Here is a 13752-nt window from a genome sequence, read left to right as displayed (position 1 = left end):
TGCCTTCCATATGTCTTCTTTTTGCTTTTGTTGCTTCCACTTCTTTGTTGCCTAGGTGATATATCCCCTTCCCTAGCCACTCTATCAAAGCAAATGTCCAACATATTGTCTTCCTCATCTTCATCAAGAGAATCCTCACCCAAATCAATTGTATTTGTCACTAAGACACTTAGACTCCTTCTTCCTTGCAAGCACACATTTAGGCACAAATACAAGAACTTCTGGACTTAATTTGCTATTTAAAGCAGGTGGTGAGACCTGTTTTTCTTGGATCAAATCGTGGACATTCTCTGTTAACCTTACTTGCTTTCCAGTAGTCTTCAATAAAGCATCAAAGCTATTCAAACATTATAGGTCTCTTGAGACATTACTAGAATCTTGCCTCTTTTCACTACATGGAGAATTATTGTGACTAGTAGGGGAAAGGCTCAGACTACTAGTTGATTTTTTTTGTGCAACCAGTGTCCAGTTTTTAGTTAGATTCTCGTTTTCAACTTGCAAAACATGTTGCCCAGAATTTTCAGCATCTTCAACATCAGATGTATCCATTATTTTTTGTCATGAATCCATTAATTTTTGCCCTGAATCAACTCACGGCGCATCAACCCCAATTCTTGGTGTCCCCCCTGCGTTTTTAGTTGCATTAGACATCAAATTCAGCCCAACTTCTTTTGATTGCACCTCATTAGTAGCACCCTGTTGGTTATTGCAATCACCTTTGTTTTCGGTAGTTGTTTGAACACCAATATTACTTGTATCAACATCCATTGAGTTTACATGATTTTGCTTGAAAGTGGAAGCAACCAATTGTCGATCTAAAGGAGTAGCTTTACTTTGATCAACATCTACAGTCTTTCTTTTTTCATTTAATATCTCTCTCGCATCGCCTTGATACTTTTCACTATCGATAGTACCTTTTAAAGCACCTTCAATGGTATCATCAATTTGTTTGTTATTTTGATTTCTTTTCGAAAGCAAACGACAACTATCTTCATCATGACCTTGGTGCTTATAATAATTGCAATACAAAGGTAGATTATCATATACAATCTCCTGAAAAACCTCAATCAACTTACCAGATTTTCCATCCACAAACTGCAACCTTATACGATTTGGAAGCTTTTCCATTAGATCAAGTATAACCTTGACCCTAGTCGTGCTAGGTCTTGACTTGATTTGAGTAGCTTTATCTATAGCTATTGGTTTTCCAACTGCGGATGCTATGGACAATAGAGACTTCTTTGCAAACAAATCTGGAGATAAGTTCGGTAAAGAAATTCAAACCACAACTAACGTCGTTTCCTCCTTAGGGTTATATTCAATGGACCATGGAAAAATCCTACATTGGTGCTCCTCTCCATTGTAGAGAAGATAATTAACTGAGCGAGATAAAGCTAATACATAATCTTCATATAGATCAAACCTCAACAAAATTTGTCTTGGAGCAAGTAAGCCAATTAAACAATTGTCCTTGGTACCAAAATGTTTCGGTAAAATTGACCTTAATACCTTCAAATCTGGCGCACCATGAGATAATTTAAACACCACTGCTTGATGTAATCCCTCTTTGATCATAAAGTCTTGCCTTTCCTCCATTGAAAACGTGATAGTAGGTTCTCCATGAATTATTTCGATTGATTTTACAATTATTTTTGAGTTAATTAGGGCAGATTGTTTAGGATTTATAATATTGGAATTGAAAAAGGTGGTCTATGTGGTGGTTTGGGGTGGTGGGGTGGGCTGGACAGCCTCGAAAGGAGGCCGTCCAGTGGTCGTAGTAGCCATGATTGCAGCCTGCCGACCTAGGGTTTGAAAAGTAATCCCCGTATTTGAGTTGGTTGCAACTAAGGGTTGGTAATTGAAATTGGAGATTGAATTGGGCTAAATTGAGGATTGAGTTAGGCTTGAATGAGTTGAGATTGAACCCAATTCAAATTATCTTGAGCCCAACCCTTAAAATTCTGGGCGGGTTACCTATGTGTGGGTTCATTTTTGACACCCCTAGTTGCCACTAATAAGTTAGTGTTTTGTGGCAACATAAGTCGTCACCAAATATGTTTATCAGCAGCAACCTCACCAATTTCAATCCTGGGAAACTTCTATTTTGTGGCATATTTAACTAGTTTTAGTAGCGATACAGGTTATCACAAAAGGTGCCCATTTGTAGCGACACCAAAATGTCGTTACAAAAAACATTTAGTTTCGCAACTACTTGCCACGGCTCTATTGTCACCACTAAAACCTTTTAGCGAGCAACTTTATAGTCTTTTGTAGCAACGTCTGATTTCTTGTAGTGCTTTTGACGAATTACTCTTAGGTAGTTTCTTAAAGATGCTTAAAGCCTGAACTTTTGATTGTCATATAGTCAAGCTCACTAAATTTTATAAGGATTAAGTTCTGGGATTTTATATATGTTACAAAAGTTTATGAATTCTTCCTTTTGGAAGACATTGCTTTCATGGTTAGTCATTCTGTGGCGATATGCGATAGATACCTCTGATATTTATCTTAAATCAGTGGTGGAATGTTGGAATCCCTTCACCTTTTTGAGTCATCTTTCCCGTGTCAGATAGATGAAAGATTTGGAAAGCATACATAACAACAACTTTTTAACTTTCCAACATTGTTTGCGTATGTATGGTTTGAATTTGCAAATTCTGTTGCCTCCCCTTCTATCATCCATTTTCAAGAAACACATACTATACAGATTGAGATCATAAAGGAAACAATTTCAGTCTCAGTTAGAATTGATGTCTATCTATTGGTGAAGAGTTTATATTTGTTCATCTCCAATACTTCTAAAATCATGATATATTCTAGGCCAGTCGAGTATGTTAAGACAAGAGCCTATTATGTTTGAGAAGTTGAAATCAAGTTTACATTACAGTTTAATTAGCTTGAGTTTTCATGTATCATGTGTACTATTATTTCTACTTTTAGTGTGTAGCTTTTGAAAAAAGTTATCGCGTTGAGACAGCAGTGCCTTGCACCATTTGGTTGAAAATTTGCCCATTGATGGTGTCTATATTCGCGTTTACGTGCTTCAAACTCTATGAAGCTTTACTACTTAAACTGGTAAATTAGTGTGTTTTGTTTCAAGACAATTTAAGGATTTTCTCATCTTTAAATCTCACACTTACAATGAGTTGACAGACCATTTTAAAACTGGTTTCATTGAACATTTTGTTTCAGCATAGAAATAATCTACAAAGTTAGTTATTTGATCTTGTCCCCTTAGGTTGAAGAATGGTCTCTCTAAGATTATAATCACAAAATAAACCTAAGAGTTCTGTGTATCCTTCAATATTTGGTTGTTTGGCTGAATCTAAAGTCCCGTTTTTGTATGTTATGCTACATGTACTAAAGATTTAGATTGCTTCATCATATGATGAAGTCATCAACAAATCTAGAAGTAGTACTTCATCCGCTTTAATTTATGTGGCATTGTTTGATCGGATACAAAGTTTAAAAAATAATGAAAGACTTTGTTATCTTTATCAAATTCTTCTTATTAAAATCTCTTTAGTTGACTTTTCTTTACAATAAAGTATTAAGTGGATCCAATAAAGATAAAATAAGGAAAATTGACATTTTTTTGGGGACGAAATAAAAAGAAAAGGGTGTCAATAAATTAGAAGAATTTTGTTACTTCTTTCTCATACTAATCTTAGTATTAAATAATTATACTTTCTCCGTTCACTTTTAATTGTCATAATTTTCTTTTTAGAGTCAAACGATAAAAACTTTGACTAACATTTTACAATGTATTTTTTCATCAAATTGATATGCAAAAAAAAGCAATTTATAGTACTTTTCTTATAGTTTTTGAATATCTAATTTTTTTGTTTAAAATATCGAATTAATTTAATCTAATTTAACTTTAAAAATTAGTCAAATTGACTTTCGAAAAGCGCAACATGACAATTAAAAGTGGATGGAAGGAGTATAAAACAATAATTGTCAAATTTAAATTTCAAAATTATTATTAATAAAGTTACTTTAGTAAGATACACGTCTAGTAATTAAAATCTTATTAAATGATATATTAAGTCAACAATTAAATAATGTAAAACGGAGTAGTACTTTGCATTTGTCATGAGGTCTTTTGTCCACGATTGGGGGATGTCCAAGAATCACAACTGTGCACGTGCAACTAACAAACACATCTCTCCCCCCTGTTGGTGTTTGACATGTTCAGAGTCATAATTAAGCTGCCATTGCCAGCAAATATCTTTGTCTAGATTGAATGCAGTTAAGTCGTACTTCTGATAAAGAAATAGACTTTGAATCTAACTCAACATTATATGAAATAATGAATTGGATAGGGTTTGACGTTTGATATATCTAATTCAGCCACAAAAACTAGCTTACGAAGGACCATATAAGGGAATCAAGATCAGTAATGTCCACCTATATGGTACTCAACAACCTCATTATGATACAAACACTGTATTTCTAACTTTCTAAGTTTATTTTAAAATATGTACGGTTTCCCATTTGAGAGGCAGGCTAGTTTAAAAAGGGTTAGCAGCTTTGCTTGGCAATGTTAAAAATAATATAACTCATGTCTATTGCTTTCTAAAACAAATGCCACTTGAAGTTTAAGATTCCTGTGACACAAATTTCCAGCATCAAACAAGAGATTCATCTAATTTTCCAGCACCAAAGTAATTAAAATAAATAATTGAAATGGGCTTTGCCCAGATTTAACTTTAAAAAATAAAATAAAAAATAACTATGATTGGGTCTAAGCGCATTTTGTTCTTTGATCGAATAATTCAAGGGCGGATTACAAGGAGTTTAGCTACTTCTAATTTTAGAATTCAGTTTCTCATTGATAAGTGTCCATTTTCCAATAGAATAAAAATTCTTTTTTAACTGTTACCACAGCTGTAAGTCGGTGGAGGCTCAAATTTCTGAACTGCCATAATTCTAGGAGATACATAGTTTAAACATCATGTTCCCTTTGATTAAGTCAAAATATGTAATGCCAATATTCTATAGGTTCCACACGTGTATCTTCCGCGGATCTCTTGATCACTTATAAAATGAATAAAATAATATCTTTTAACCGTAAAAATGAAGATTTCTCGTAAAAAGACCATAAAACTAAAATAAAATGATAAGTGGCCTTTCATAACAAACAAACACTTAAAAATTATTCATCAAACACAAAGGGAACTTTCCTTGTTAGAGCTTCCACTTTATGGCTATAAATATAAATAATGCAAAGGCTTTGTTCTAAAGCAAATGCATTGTCTCAAGACTTCAAAAAAGCATCTTTAAGTCATCAAGAAATTGATCAGAATGGCTAAAAAGATTCTTCTTTGTTTAATCTTGATAAATTCTCTTGTATATCTAACCATGGCTGATATTGCAACAAATTTTGCAAGTTCCCCTGCTGTTAGCCCATTGCCTTCGTTACGAAAACTTGGAAAGCACAAACATGAATTAGTCAAGTCTTCTACTAGTGCTGCACCTTCACAAGGTTTGAGTTCAGATGAAGAAAAAGAAAAGAAGGGTAATGAGGTTGGTTCTACTGATGAACAACACTATGGGATTGTTGAAGAAGAGGATATTGAGATTGAGAAGAAGCATCATCATTCAGTTGACAAGTCAATTTGTGGAGGGGGAGTTATTCTAGGGTGCTTAGCCACTATATTCTTAGTGGCAATAGTTTGTTACATTAGAGTAACTAGAAGGAGACATAGTACACCAATTGCATGATTTCATTTGTGTTTTAGTACATATGTATATAACTCCCCTTTTGGTAGAAAATTGTAAAGATACCATTACTCATTTTTGGATTTTGCATTTCTACTTATTTAGTGTAGTTCCACCGCTGGCTCTGGAGAGGATAAGATGTATTTAGAGTAGTAACCTATGATATTGTATTAAATCAACAAAAATATGTGATCTTGATCTTCTTCAACCTCATTTTTGTTTGGAATCAAAACTTCGAAAAAAGAAGAAGATGTTTATTCAAATAATCAAAGGGGGGCATTCCGAGAATTGAACTCGGGACCTCTCGCACCCTAAGCGAGAATCATACCACTAGACCAAATGCCCTGTTTATTCAAGCGCATGCTAAGTTATTTAATTTGTCTTTTCTTGTTTCAATTGATTTTAAAAAAAATATACGCCGCTGCCGGGGATCGAACCCGGGTCACCCGCGTGACAGGCGGGAATACTTACCACTATACTACAACGACTTGTTGTTCTATGATTAATTTTAGTAATTAATGTTGATCACCAAATATGTTTGACCCTTTACAAGTGTGTTTCAAGTATAATCCAACTTAATATAGTAATTTATCTTTGAATCATTACCTAATCTTAATGTCTTTTCTAAGAGATGAAAAGCATATTGAATACAAATTCAATTGAACCCAAGAATTTTAGAAAATTTCTAAAAAATATTATACTTTTTAAATCCATAATTTTGAGTGAACTCAGAACCTTAATTTAATTTATTACCAACTACAATCATGCACATTAATGTTTTGTGGCACGTTGAGATACATTATACACGTAATTTGACATACAAAATAATTAATATGAATACTCAGTAATATTAGTTTAAGGAATGAAAGATATTCAGCTAACCATTAATACTGCAGAAATATTATAAAGCCTATAAACTGAGACGGATTCAGAAGAGATTCTATGAATGAAAAGAGGTTCTTCCTTACTTTCAAGGTTTCGGCATTAAAAGTTAAAGAAGTTTAGTACCTTCAATAGTCAACAATTTATTGGATTTTAACACTTTTGGGAGACTCGAAATTTACCTTTTGGTTCGAATCCTCCTTTTTTTGGGTGGGGGTGTCGGAAGTCCGTAGGTAACCACACTCATAAGTAAGTTATGTTGATCGAATGGGACCAATGTTTTTATTTCTTCTCCGAGAAACAAGGAATGTCGTGATTGGTAAAAGCTAGATCACAGAAAATTGACAAGTTCATATTGTATCCCTCCTATGATCCATATACAAGATATAGACTATTTTATCTCATTCTTTATTCTATTTTATTTTTGAAATAAATAAATCTAGATCCTAATCTTTTAAAATTGATATGTTATTAAATATGTATAATTTTTAGATATGAGTAAATATTTTTTAAATAATATCTATATAATTAAAACAATATTAATGAATTCTATCGAATTTGAACTGTGCGCTTATAAAGTAACATACGATTCCAATTTCCTGTTTGGATAATTGGATCTTATATCAAACAAACAAAAGGGCATTAAGTATGCTTGTAATGTTCTTTACAAAATTAGTCATAAATGAACTGACTATTTTTTTATGCATGATTTCAAAAAGAATATAAAACGTAGAGACAGGAATAAAGATATAAAAGACAAATAGCAAAAATCCATAATACACATCTTTCCTAGGACAAAGTTAAGAATTCGAAAAAATCAATGAAAGAAAAGTCAATTTTGTCATCATTAACTTTGGAATTTTGTGAAATTTTCATTAATAATATAAGCAATTGAAAACTTTTAGCATAAAATGAGCGTAATTTCAAAATAAACATTTTTTTATTGAAAAGAGTCAAAGAGCTATTCTAAAAGGTTATCTTAAGAAAAGGCACTAACTCTAAAAACGCAAATATTATATAGTTAAATCGTTATAAGTATATTTAATAATACTTTGATTTCACTATGAATTTTATAAGTTTTCAAATTAAAGACCAATGTCATTGGAAAACTCAACAATGTAACAGTCACATTCTATTATTATATGCAAAATGTTTGGTATAGTGTGGATTTTATTTGAAATAATTTTTTGAATTAGTTCTATTGTTTATTGTATTTCGATTAACATATTTCATTTCTGATACTTTTTTTTTTTGAGTCGAGCATTTATCGAAAACAACTTCTAAGGTAGGGATAAGGTCTGCATACACTCTACCCTCCTTAAGCGTCACTTTGTATAACTACACCGTGTATGTTGTTGTATTTCATGATTTGATTACATAAGTGTAAAAATAAGGCACCAAACAGGGCATTTGGTCTAGTGGTATGATTCTCGCTTAGGGTGCGAGAGGTCCCGAGTTCAATTCTCGGAATGCCCCCTATTAAAATTAATTTTGTTCACAGATTATTTTTTTCCCTTCCGAATTCTCATATCCGTTCCTACTTGGTTGTCACCATTTTCAAATATAATATACTCCATCTTACGTCTATTCCAACTTAATTGTCACCATTTTAAACTTCACAAAATAGGAAGAATTGTGTCATGCATTAATTTTAGGGATAAGGGTCTAAAAAATACCCCAACTTTGGTCGGATTGGCTGTTGCGATACTAAACTTTCATAAGAACCTATTACCTTTCTAGACTATTTAATACCGTATTTTTTACTATCTAATAGTGTATTTTAAAGGTATATATGTGCCCACGTGGACACATTACTATTGCATTATTTTTTATGTCCACGTGGGCAAATATATATGTTTAAAATATTATATTAAATAGTCTAGGGAGGTAATAGATCCTCATGAAAGTTTAGTATAGCAACAGCAAATCCGACCAAAGTTGAGATATTTTTCAAGCCCTTATCCCTTAATTTTATAAATGACAAATATTAATGAACATCTATTTTCAGTAAATACGACATGTAAATAGGAACGGAGGAAGTACAATCTTTAGTACTTGTATTATTACTAGGAAAAAAACAAAACTGGCTGATAATTATACATGGTACAGGAAAATACCATACAACATTCTTCTGTACAATCCAATGTAACATTACCATCAGACTTGGCTAAAGGAATAGAGGATATCAAGTTTATGACCATCAAGATACTTGATGAATGAAGTAGTACATGCTAAAACACCTATTTCACACTCAAATACATCAAAAAGGAGCTTCTTCAGAAGCCAAATATACAGGAGTTCTTATTCTTTTGCATCTGAGTCATGTGTCAATGGGCTGCCAACTTCTCTTGAACATTCTGAAGACCGTGTGGACGCAGTTGCTGAAACATCTTGAGATGTGCTTGAACATGAATCTGATCGTTTGAAATCGTCCTTTCCTTTTGAATCGATGCTCAAATAATCAGTTAAAACCTTTTTCACACCAAAGCCTCGAGTAGAAAGCTTGCTGCCTTCAAACATTTTTGATCTTTCTCCCTTTGTAGGACTAATATGTTGGGAAGGGGAGAAGCTTGGTGTGGTAAAAGCTGTTTTATATGGGGTGCCGTTGACAGGTACTGAGAGAGGAGTCCCCATGCTCTTATGTGCAATGATACCGACTTTGGAGATTGGCACAAATTGATCCGAGTGCTTATTCAAATCATCCGCATAAAGAAGGTCATCAACGCGTGCAATAATATTGAATGCCAGGCTTTCAAGCACTCTCGAGTAGCTCTCCAAAATAGATTTGCCAACATCCTAAGGAACAACAAGAAATATAGTTCATTAGTACTAAGTCAATAAATCATGATTGCCTGAGAGAGGAAAAGTCCTTTCCTTTAAGAAGAAACGAAAACTCGTTAGTGGGATTTCATGTCGAACCTTGTTATATTGAATTTTGCTCATGTCTAAGGTTGTCTGTGGAAGACCAGGAAACCTTTGCTTTAAGCAAAGCAAAAGGCTTTCAGCTCTATCAGCAAGTAACTCCCTCTTATCGCCATCAACCATCAAATCCTTAACCATTTCCCATGAGGATTTTGAATTGGACCTGTGAGTACTTCCAAAAGGTTTTGAGTGAACTCTTCTGCGCCACACATAAATTGAAGACTCCACTCGGTTTGCTATCTCAAATGCTTGATGCTCAGAAGACAAATCAAGGCAGTCAAGCAAACATTCAGGTGAAAATTGGTCTGAAGTAATATATCGGTGGATGAGATCACCTAAGCTAGCTTTTCCGTTCTGCAAGATCAAAAATAAAACACCTGCAAAATGAGTAATCTCCAGGTCTATTTTAGTATAAAAACACGAGTTAGTTTCTCCGGGAAAGCTCTGTACCTTAGGAAGGCCTTCAAAATATGATTCAGGCACCTCCATTTCAGCTAAGCTGTTGCTGTTAATCGCCATTGCAGCTTTCAGGATTTGGTTTGTGCAATCACGTTTGTGCTGCAACTGCCTTCTTGCATTTTCACTGAGACCACCAGGGGGGACTCTAGGAACCGGTAGCCACCATTTCTCTTCTTGACGAGGGAGAGGATTTCTGAATGAAGACGACCCATCGGATTCTGGAGCTAAGATTCCTTGGTCAACATACCAGAATTCTGTGCTTTGGAAACTGTCTAATATCTCCTGTGAAAGAGGCAAACACTTTAGACTATAGCACTCAGCATTGAACAATAAAGGCTCAATGCCCAAGGAGCAAGGAAAGGCTATCTTACAAGGAGCATATTGTCCAGTTTACGGAGAGCTGGAAGATTGACGTAAAGGTCTGACCGTGGCCTAGAAGTCATAACCTAAAACAAAAGAGCGAATAAGTTAGCACACATGTTCGTGCAATTTGTTTTTCCTATCCTAGCTCAATAAACTGATTGCTTCCAAATCACAGGGCAAAACACAAGAATTTTTCGAAGTTTTAAGCATATGATAAATGTTTGATATAAAACATGAGTCTAGCTCTCAGGATGCAAACACCAATCCAAGTTACAGAATTTTCTTTAGTGGTAGATAGCTTGAATCACCGGAAGAAACCACATTTACCTCAAGTTTGCTGCCATCAGGAAATGTCTGCCAAGAGGGTATGAGTTCTACAATGTGATCACTAACACAGAGAAGCCATTCCATTTCTCTCCGCCACATTAACTTTTTCTCTGGAGCTAAAGGTTCTAATCTCCAAATTTGCCCAAAAAGAGTAGCTAATAGAAAAAAAGAGAGGGGGGAAATGAAGGAAAAGAATGTATACTTAGTAAACTGAAAAATCAAAACTCACTACAAACTGAATCCAATACTCAACAAAATAACTTACCACATAGATTAGTGATAGCATTAGAAATTGCTAGTGCTGTGCAAACCCCATTTCCACAACCAGACATGTCTTCTCCCAGCAGCAACTTTGAGAATCTCTCCTTCATCATTTCAATCTCTACAGAATCCCCACAAGTTCAATCACAATCTTATTGACCAGACTGTAAAATGTACGCAGACCTTACCCCTACCTCTCGGAGGTAGAGAGGCAATTCTCGACAAGACTCAATGAAAAAACAGTCCAAAGATGATATGATAACAAAAGTGTACAGTAATCACCACAAGGTAATATGATAATCGAAATATAAGAAACAACATATAATAATCAAATTCAGAGCAGACAACAAACTACTAGAGCAATACTATGACAAATAGTATGGAAGGATAAGCGAGACAATACTCAACTATCTAAACATATAAATATGCACAAGAACATATAAAATCTTACCAGACAAACAAGACCCTTGTTTCTCCAACTTCCTTTTATCTACAAAGGGCTTCTCTACTTCTTCGGAAACATCAGAATTTGCACAATGCTGCACCTCATCATCCTGAATATGCCAAGCAATTGAAGATGGAGAACAAGAATCCTCAGACCCACTATTTTCTTCATTCACATTTTCCTCTGACACTAAAAAACCAGAACTTGAACTACTCTCTATGCCAATTTTCTCATCCAAAGACTCAATTTTTCCAGCATTTTCCCCATAACCCTCCATTACCCCTGCTGCCCCATCACTCTTATCAGACAAAACCTCCATTTTATCATCAAGAAAACCAGGAGAAGAACCACAATAAACAGAGTTAGTCATTACAATGCCATCAAAATCAAACCTTTTACTTCCAAAACCCTTTGACACTTTAGCTTTTTGATACAAATTCTTGATGGATTTTGAAACCTTAAACTTCAACACAGAAAAATGGTTCTCTTTCTTGGAACTTACACAAGGGTCTAGTTGAATAAAATGCTTGAGCTGTGGCTGAAATTCCAGAGAAAAATCTCTCCTTTTGTCCTGGTGTGACTCAAGTCTATCCATAAGTTTTCAACTCCAACCATGTCTGCTTCTCAAATGGGGTAAAAAATGAAAAAAAGACAAGAAATCAAGAAATGGGGTCAAAAAAAAAAATTAAAAAAAGAGAATCTTGATTAGAAGAGTGAAGGTGGGCAATGATTAAATGCAAAAATACAAATGTTGTGAAGCAAAGGAAGGTGGAGATAATGAGAACAATGATGGCAATGAGGCTACAAAAGCAGACAAAGAAACAGCACAAGAAGTATTTTGGTGGGCTATGGGTATTTGCATTTGGTTTGCTTTAAATGAGGAGCCTTTACTTCTATAAACACACACTGTCATTGTCAATGTCAAATATAGTGACATTTGCTTTTGTTGGGCTTTGCTTAAACAAGGGCTCTTAAACATAATTATTGTTTACTTCACTAGCCTAATAGTGAGTACTACAATATTTCAATTTTTTCAAGTTTGTTTTGAAAAAAAATATTGTTATAATAGTTTGGTGTATATGATATATTCACGGGAGTCGTGTAAGTGACGGATCAACCCACAGGGATGGTTTGGTAGGCCTGTGGATAGATAGTTCGGATTGAATATGAAAATTTTGATTTGAATATTCTGTTTTTAAATTGAAGAAATTATAATTTAAAGCAAAATTAAATAATAGATTAGATTTTTTAAGTTTGGTTTTGTATAATCAGTTTGAATATTTTTTTTATTTTGAATTTTGAACATTTAAGACAAATCATAATTATTAACAACCTCAATTCACTTTTGTTTCCTAGAATGTATAACTTTCTATGGTTAATAAGGATTGAGGTTATCATACCGCTCGTATCATGAATTAAGTTCCACTTACTCATGGGTGACGTGAGAGTGAGATGTGAGGAAGAAGAAAAATACATGTATTTGATTTAGAAGAAAAAGTTTGCATTCAACTTAATACTATAAATTAATGGGTAGAAACGTAGGGTACTAGTCTATTGGAACATTTGGAAATTGTACTTATTAGTATGGACACATATAGAAAAATCAGACTTTCGGATGTTCGAAAATTCATAGTATTAAATCTGATATTCAATTCAAAATTTATAAATTATAAAGATAAAATCTAAAATCAAATATTCAAAAAGTTTGGATTTCGATTTGGCCTATGTTGTGCCCACCCCCCGCTTATTCATATATTAGTTATTACTTAGTACTCTTTAGCTCTTGCTTGTTGTCTACATCGCGAGTCTTCACTGCCCTGTTTTGTAACTTTCCTTTTTTCGTCCGTCCACGACGCTGTAAAAAGAGAGAAAGGGGTGGCTATCTAGCGGGAGTCGTTTCGATTGTATGCCACAAGGTCCCAATGGACAAGGGGACAAGTGAATCATCGCTTTTGGGTACAGGCAACCCTCTACCATCTATCCCATATCCTCATTGCATTCCATCGTCTCGTGTTATACTGTGCCGTATCAGATACTTTAACAACCTTATATTAGTATGTATGTACTAAAGGAGGAGAGTGAGTGGGGGTAGAGCAGATACATACAAATTAAACAACCAGTGGCACTCACTCTGCTCTGCCCGTTCCCTATTCCATTAAAAAATGAATGTGATTTGATCTGACAATAGCTGGGCAAAATCCATCTCTCTCCATCTCTATGTTCGCTAGCATAAAATAATACATAGTTCAAATTTATATATGTATTAGTTATGTAAATTTTTAAATTGCAAATCAAACATTGTATTAATTTTATATATGAATTATTTTACCTCACAATCCATTATCAAACAAAATATTACTTATACAAAA

The 13752-nt window shown here is 34.1% G+C and overlaps 1 protein-coding gene and 3 non-coding genes across 4 annotated transcripts; 1 reads left to right on the top strand and 3 right to left on the bottom strand.

Annotated features, from left to right (window-relative positions):
• Positions 1-5997: 5997 nt before the first annotated feature.
• Positions 5998-6069, bottom strand: TRNAP-AGG (transfer RNA proline (anticodon AGG)). Its single transcript has one exon. It is a non-coding gene; the product is annotated as a tRNA-Pro (tRNA).
• Positions 6070-6140: 71 nt separating this feature from the next.
• TRNAD-GUC (transfer RNA aspartic acid (anticodon GUC)) lies at positions 6141-6212 on the bottom strand. The gene has a single exon. It is a non-coding gene; the product is annotated as a tRNA-Asp (tRNA).
• Positions 6213-8010: 1798 nt separating this feature from the next.
• On the top strand, positions 8011-8082 carry TRNAP-AGG (transfer RNA proline (anticodon AGG)). The gene has a single exon. It is a non-coding gene; the product is annotated as a tRNA-Pro (tRNA).
• Positions 8083-8666: 584 nt separating this feature from the next.
• On the bottom strand, positions 8667-12236 carry LOC102594227 (rop guanine nucleotide exchange factor 7-like). The gene is made up of 7 exons (XM_006349425.2): positions 11390-12236; positions 10943-11059; positions 10678-10832; positions 10359-10433; positions 9979-10269; positions 9526-9882; positions 8667-9402 (listed from the first exon to the last, which is right to left on the bottom strand). The coding sequence occupies exons 1-7, from the start codon at positions 11976-11978 to the stop codon at positions 8908-8910; spliced, it is 2079 nt and encodes a 692-aa protein (XP_006349487.1). The 5' UTR covers positions 11979-12236; the 3' UTR covers positions 8667-8907.
• Positions 12237-13752: the final 1516 nt, after the last annotated feature.

Source organism: Solanum tuberosum, unplaced genomic scaffold, assembly GCF_000226075.1.
Source record: "Solanum tuberosum cultivar DM 1-3 516 R44 unplaced genomic scaffold, SolTub_3.0 scf00106, whole genome shotgun sequence".
Lineage (NCBI taxonomy): Eukaryota > Viridiplantae > Streptophyta > Magnoliopsida > Solanales > Solanaceae > Solanum > Solanum tuberosum.
This window is presented reverse-complemented; position numbering and strand designations above follow the sequence as displayed.

Bases quoted from the DNA above. Each gene is read 5' to 3' on its own strand.
- LOC102594227 (XM_006349425.2), bottom strand. From the start codon at position 11,978: ATGGATAGACTTGAGTCACACCAGGACAAAAGGAGAGATTTTTCTCTG. The intron at 10,833-10,942 runs GTAAGTTATTTT...TTTTTCTATTAG, and splicing joins TGCTATCACTAATCTATGTG to CTACTCTTTTTGGGCAAATT. The intron at 9,883-9,978 runs GTACAGAGCTTT...TTGATCTTGCAG, and splicing joins ATTTTGAAGGCCTTCCTAAG to AACGGAAAAGCTAGCTTAGG.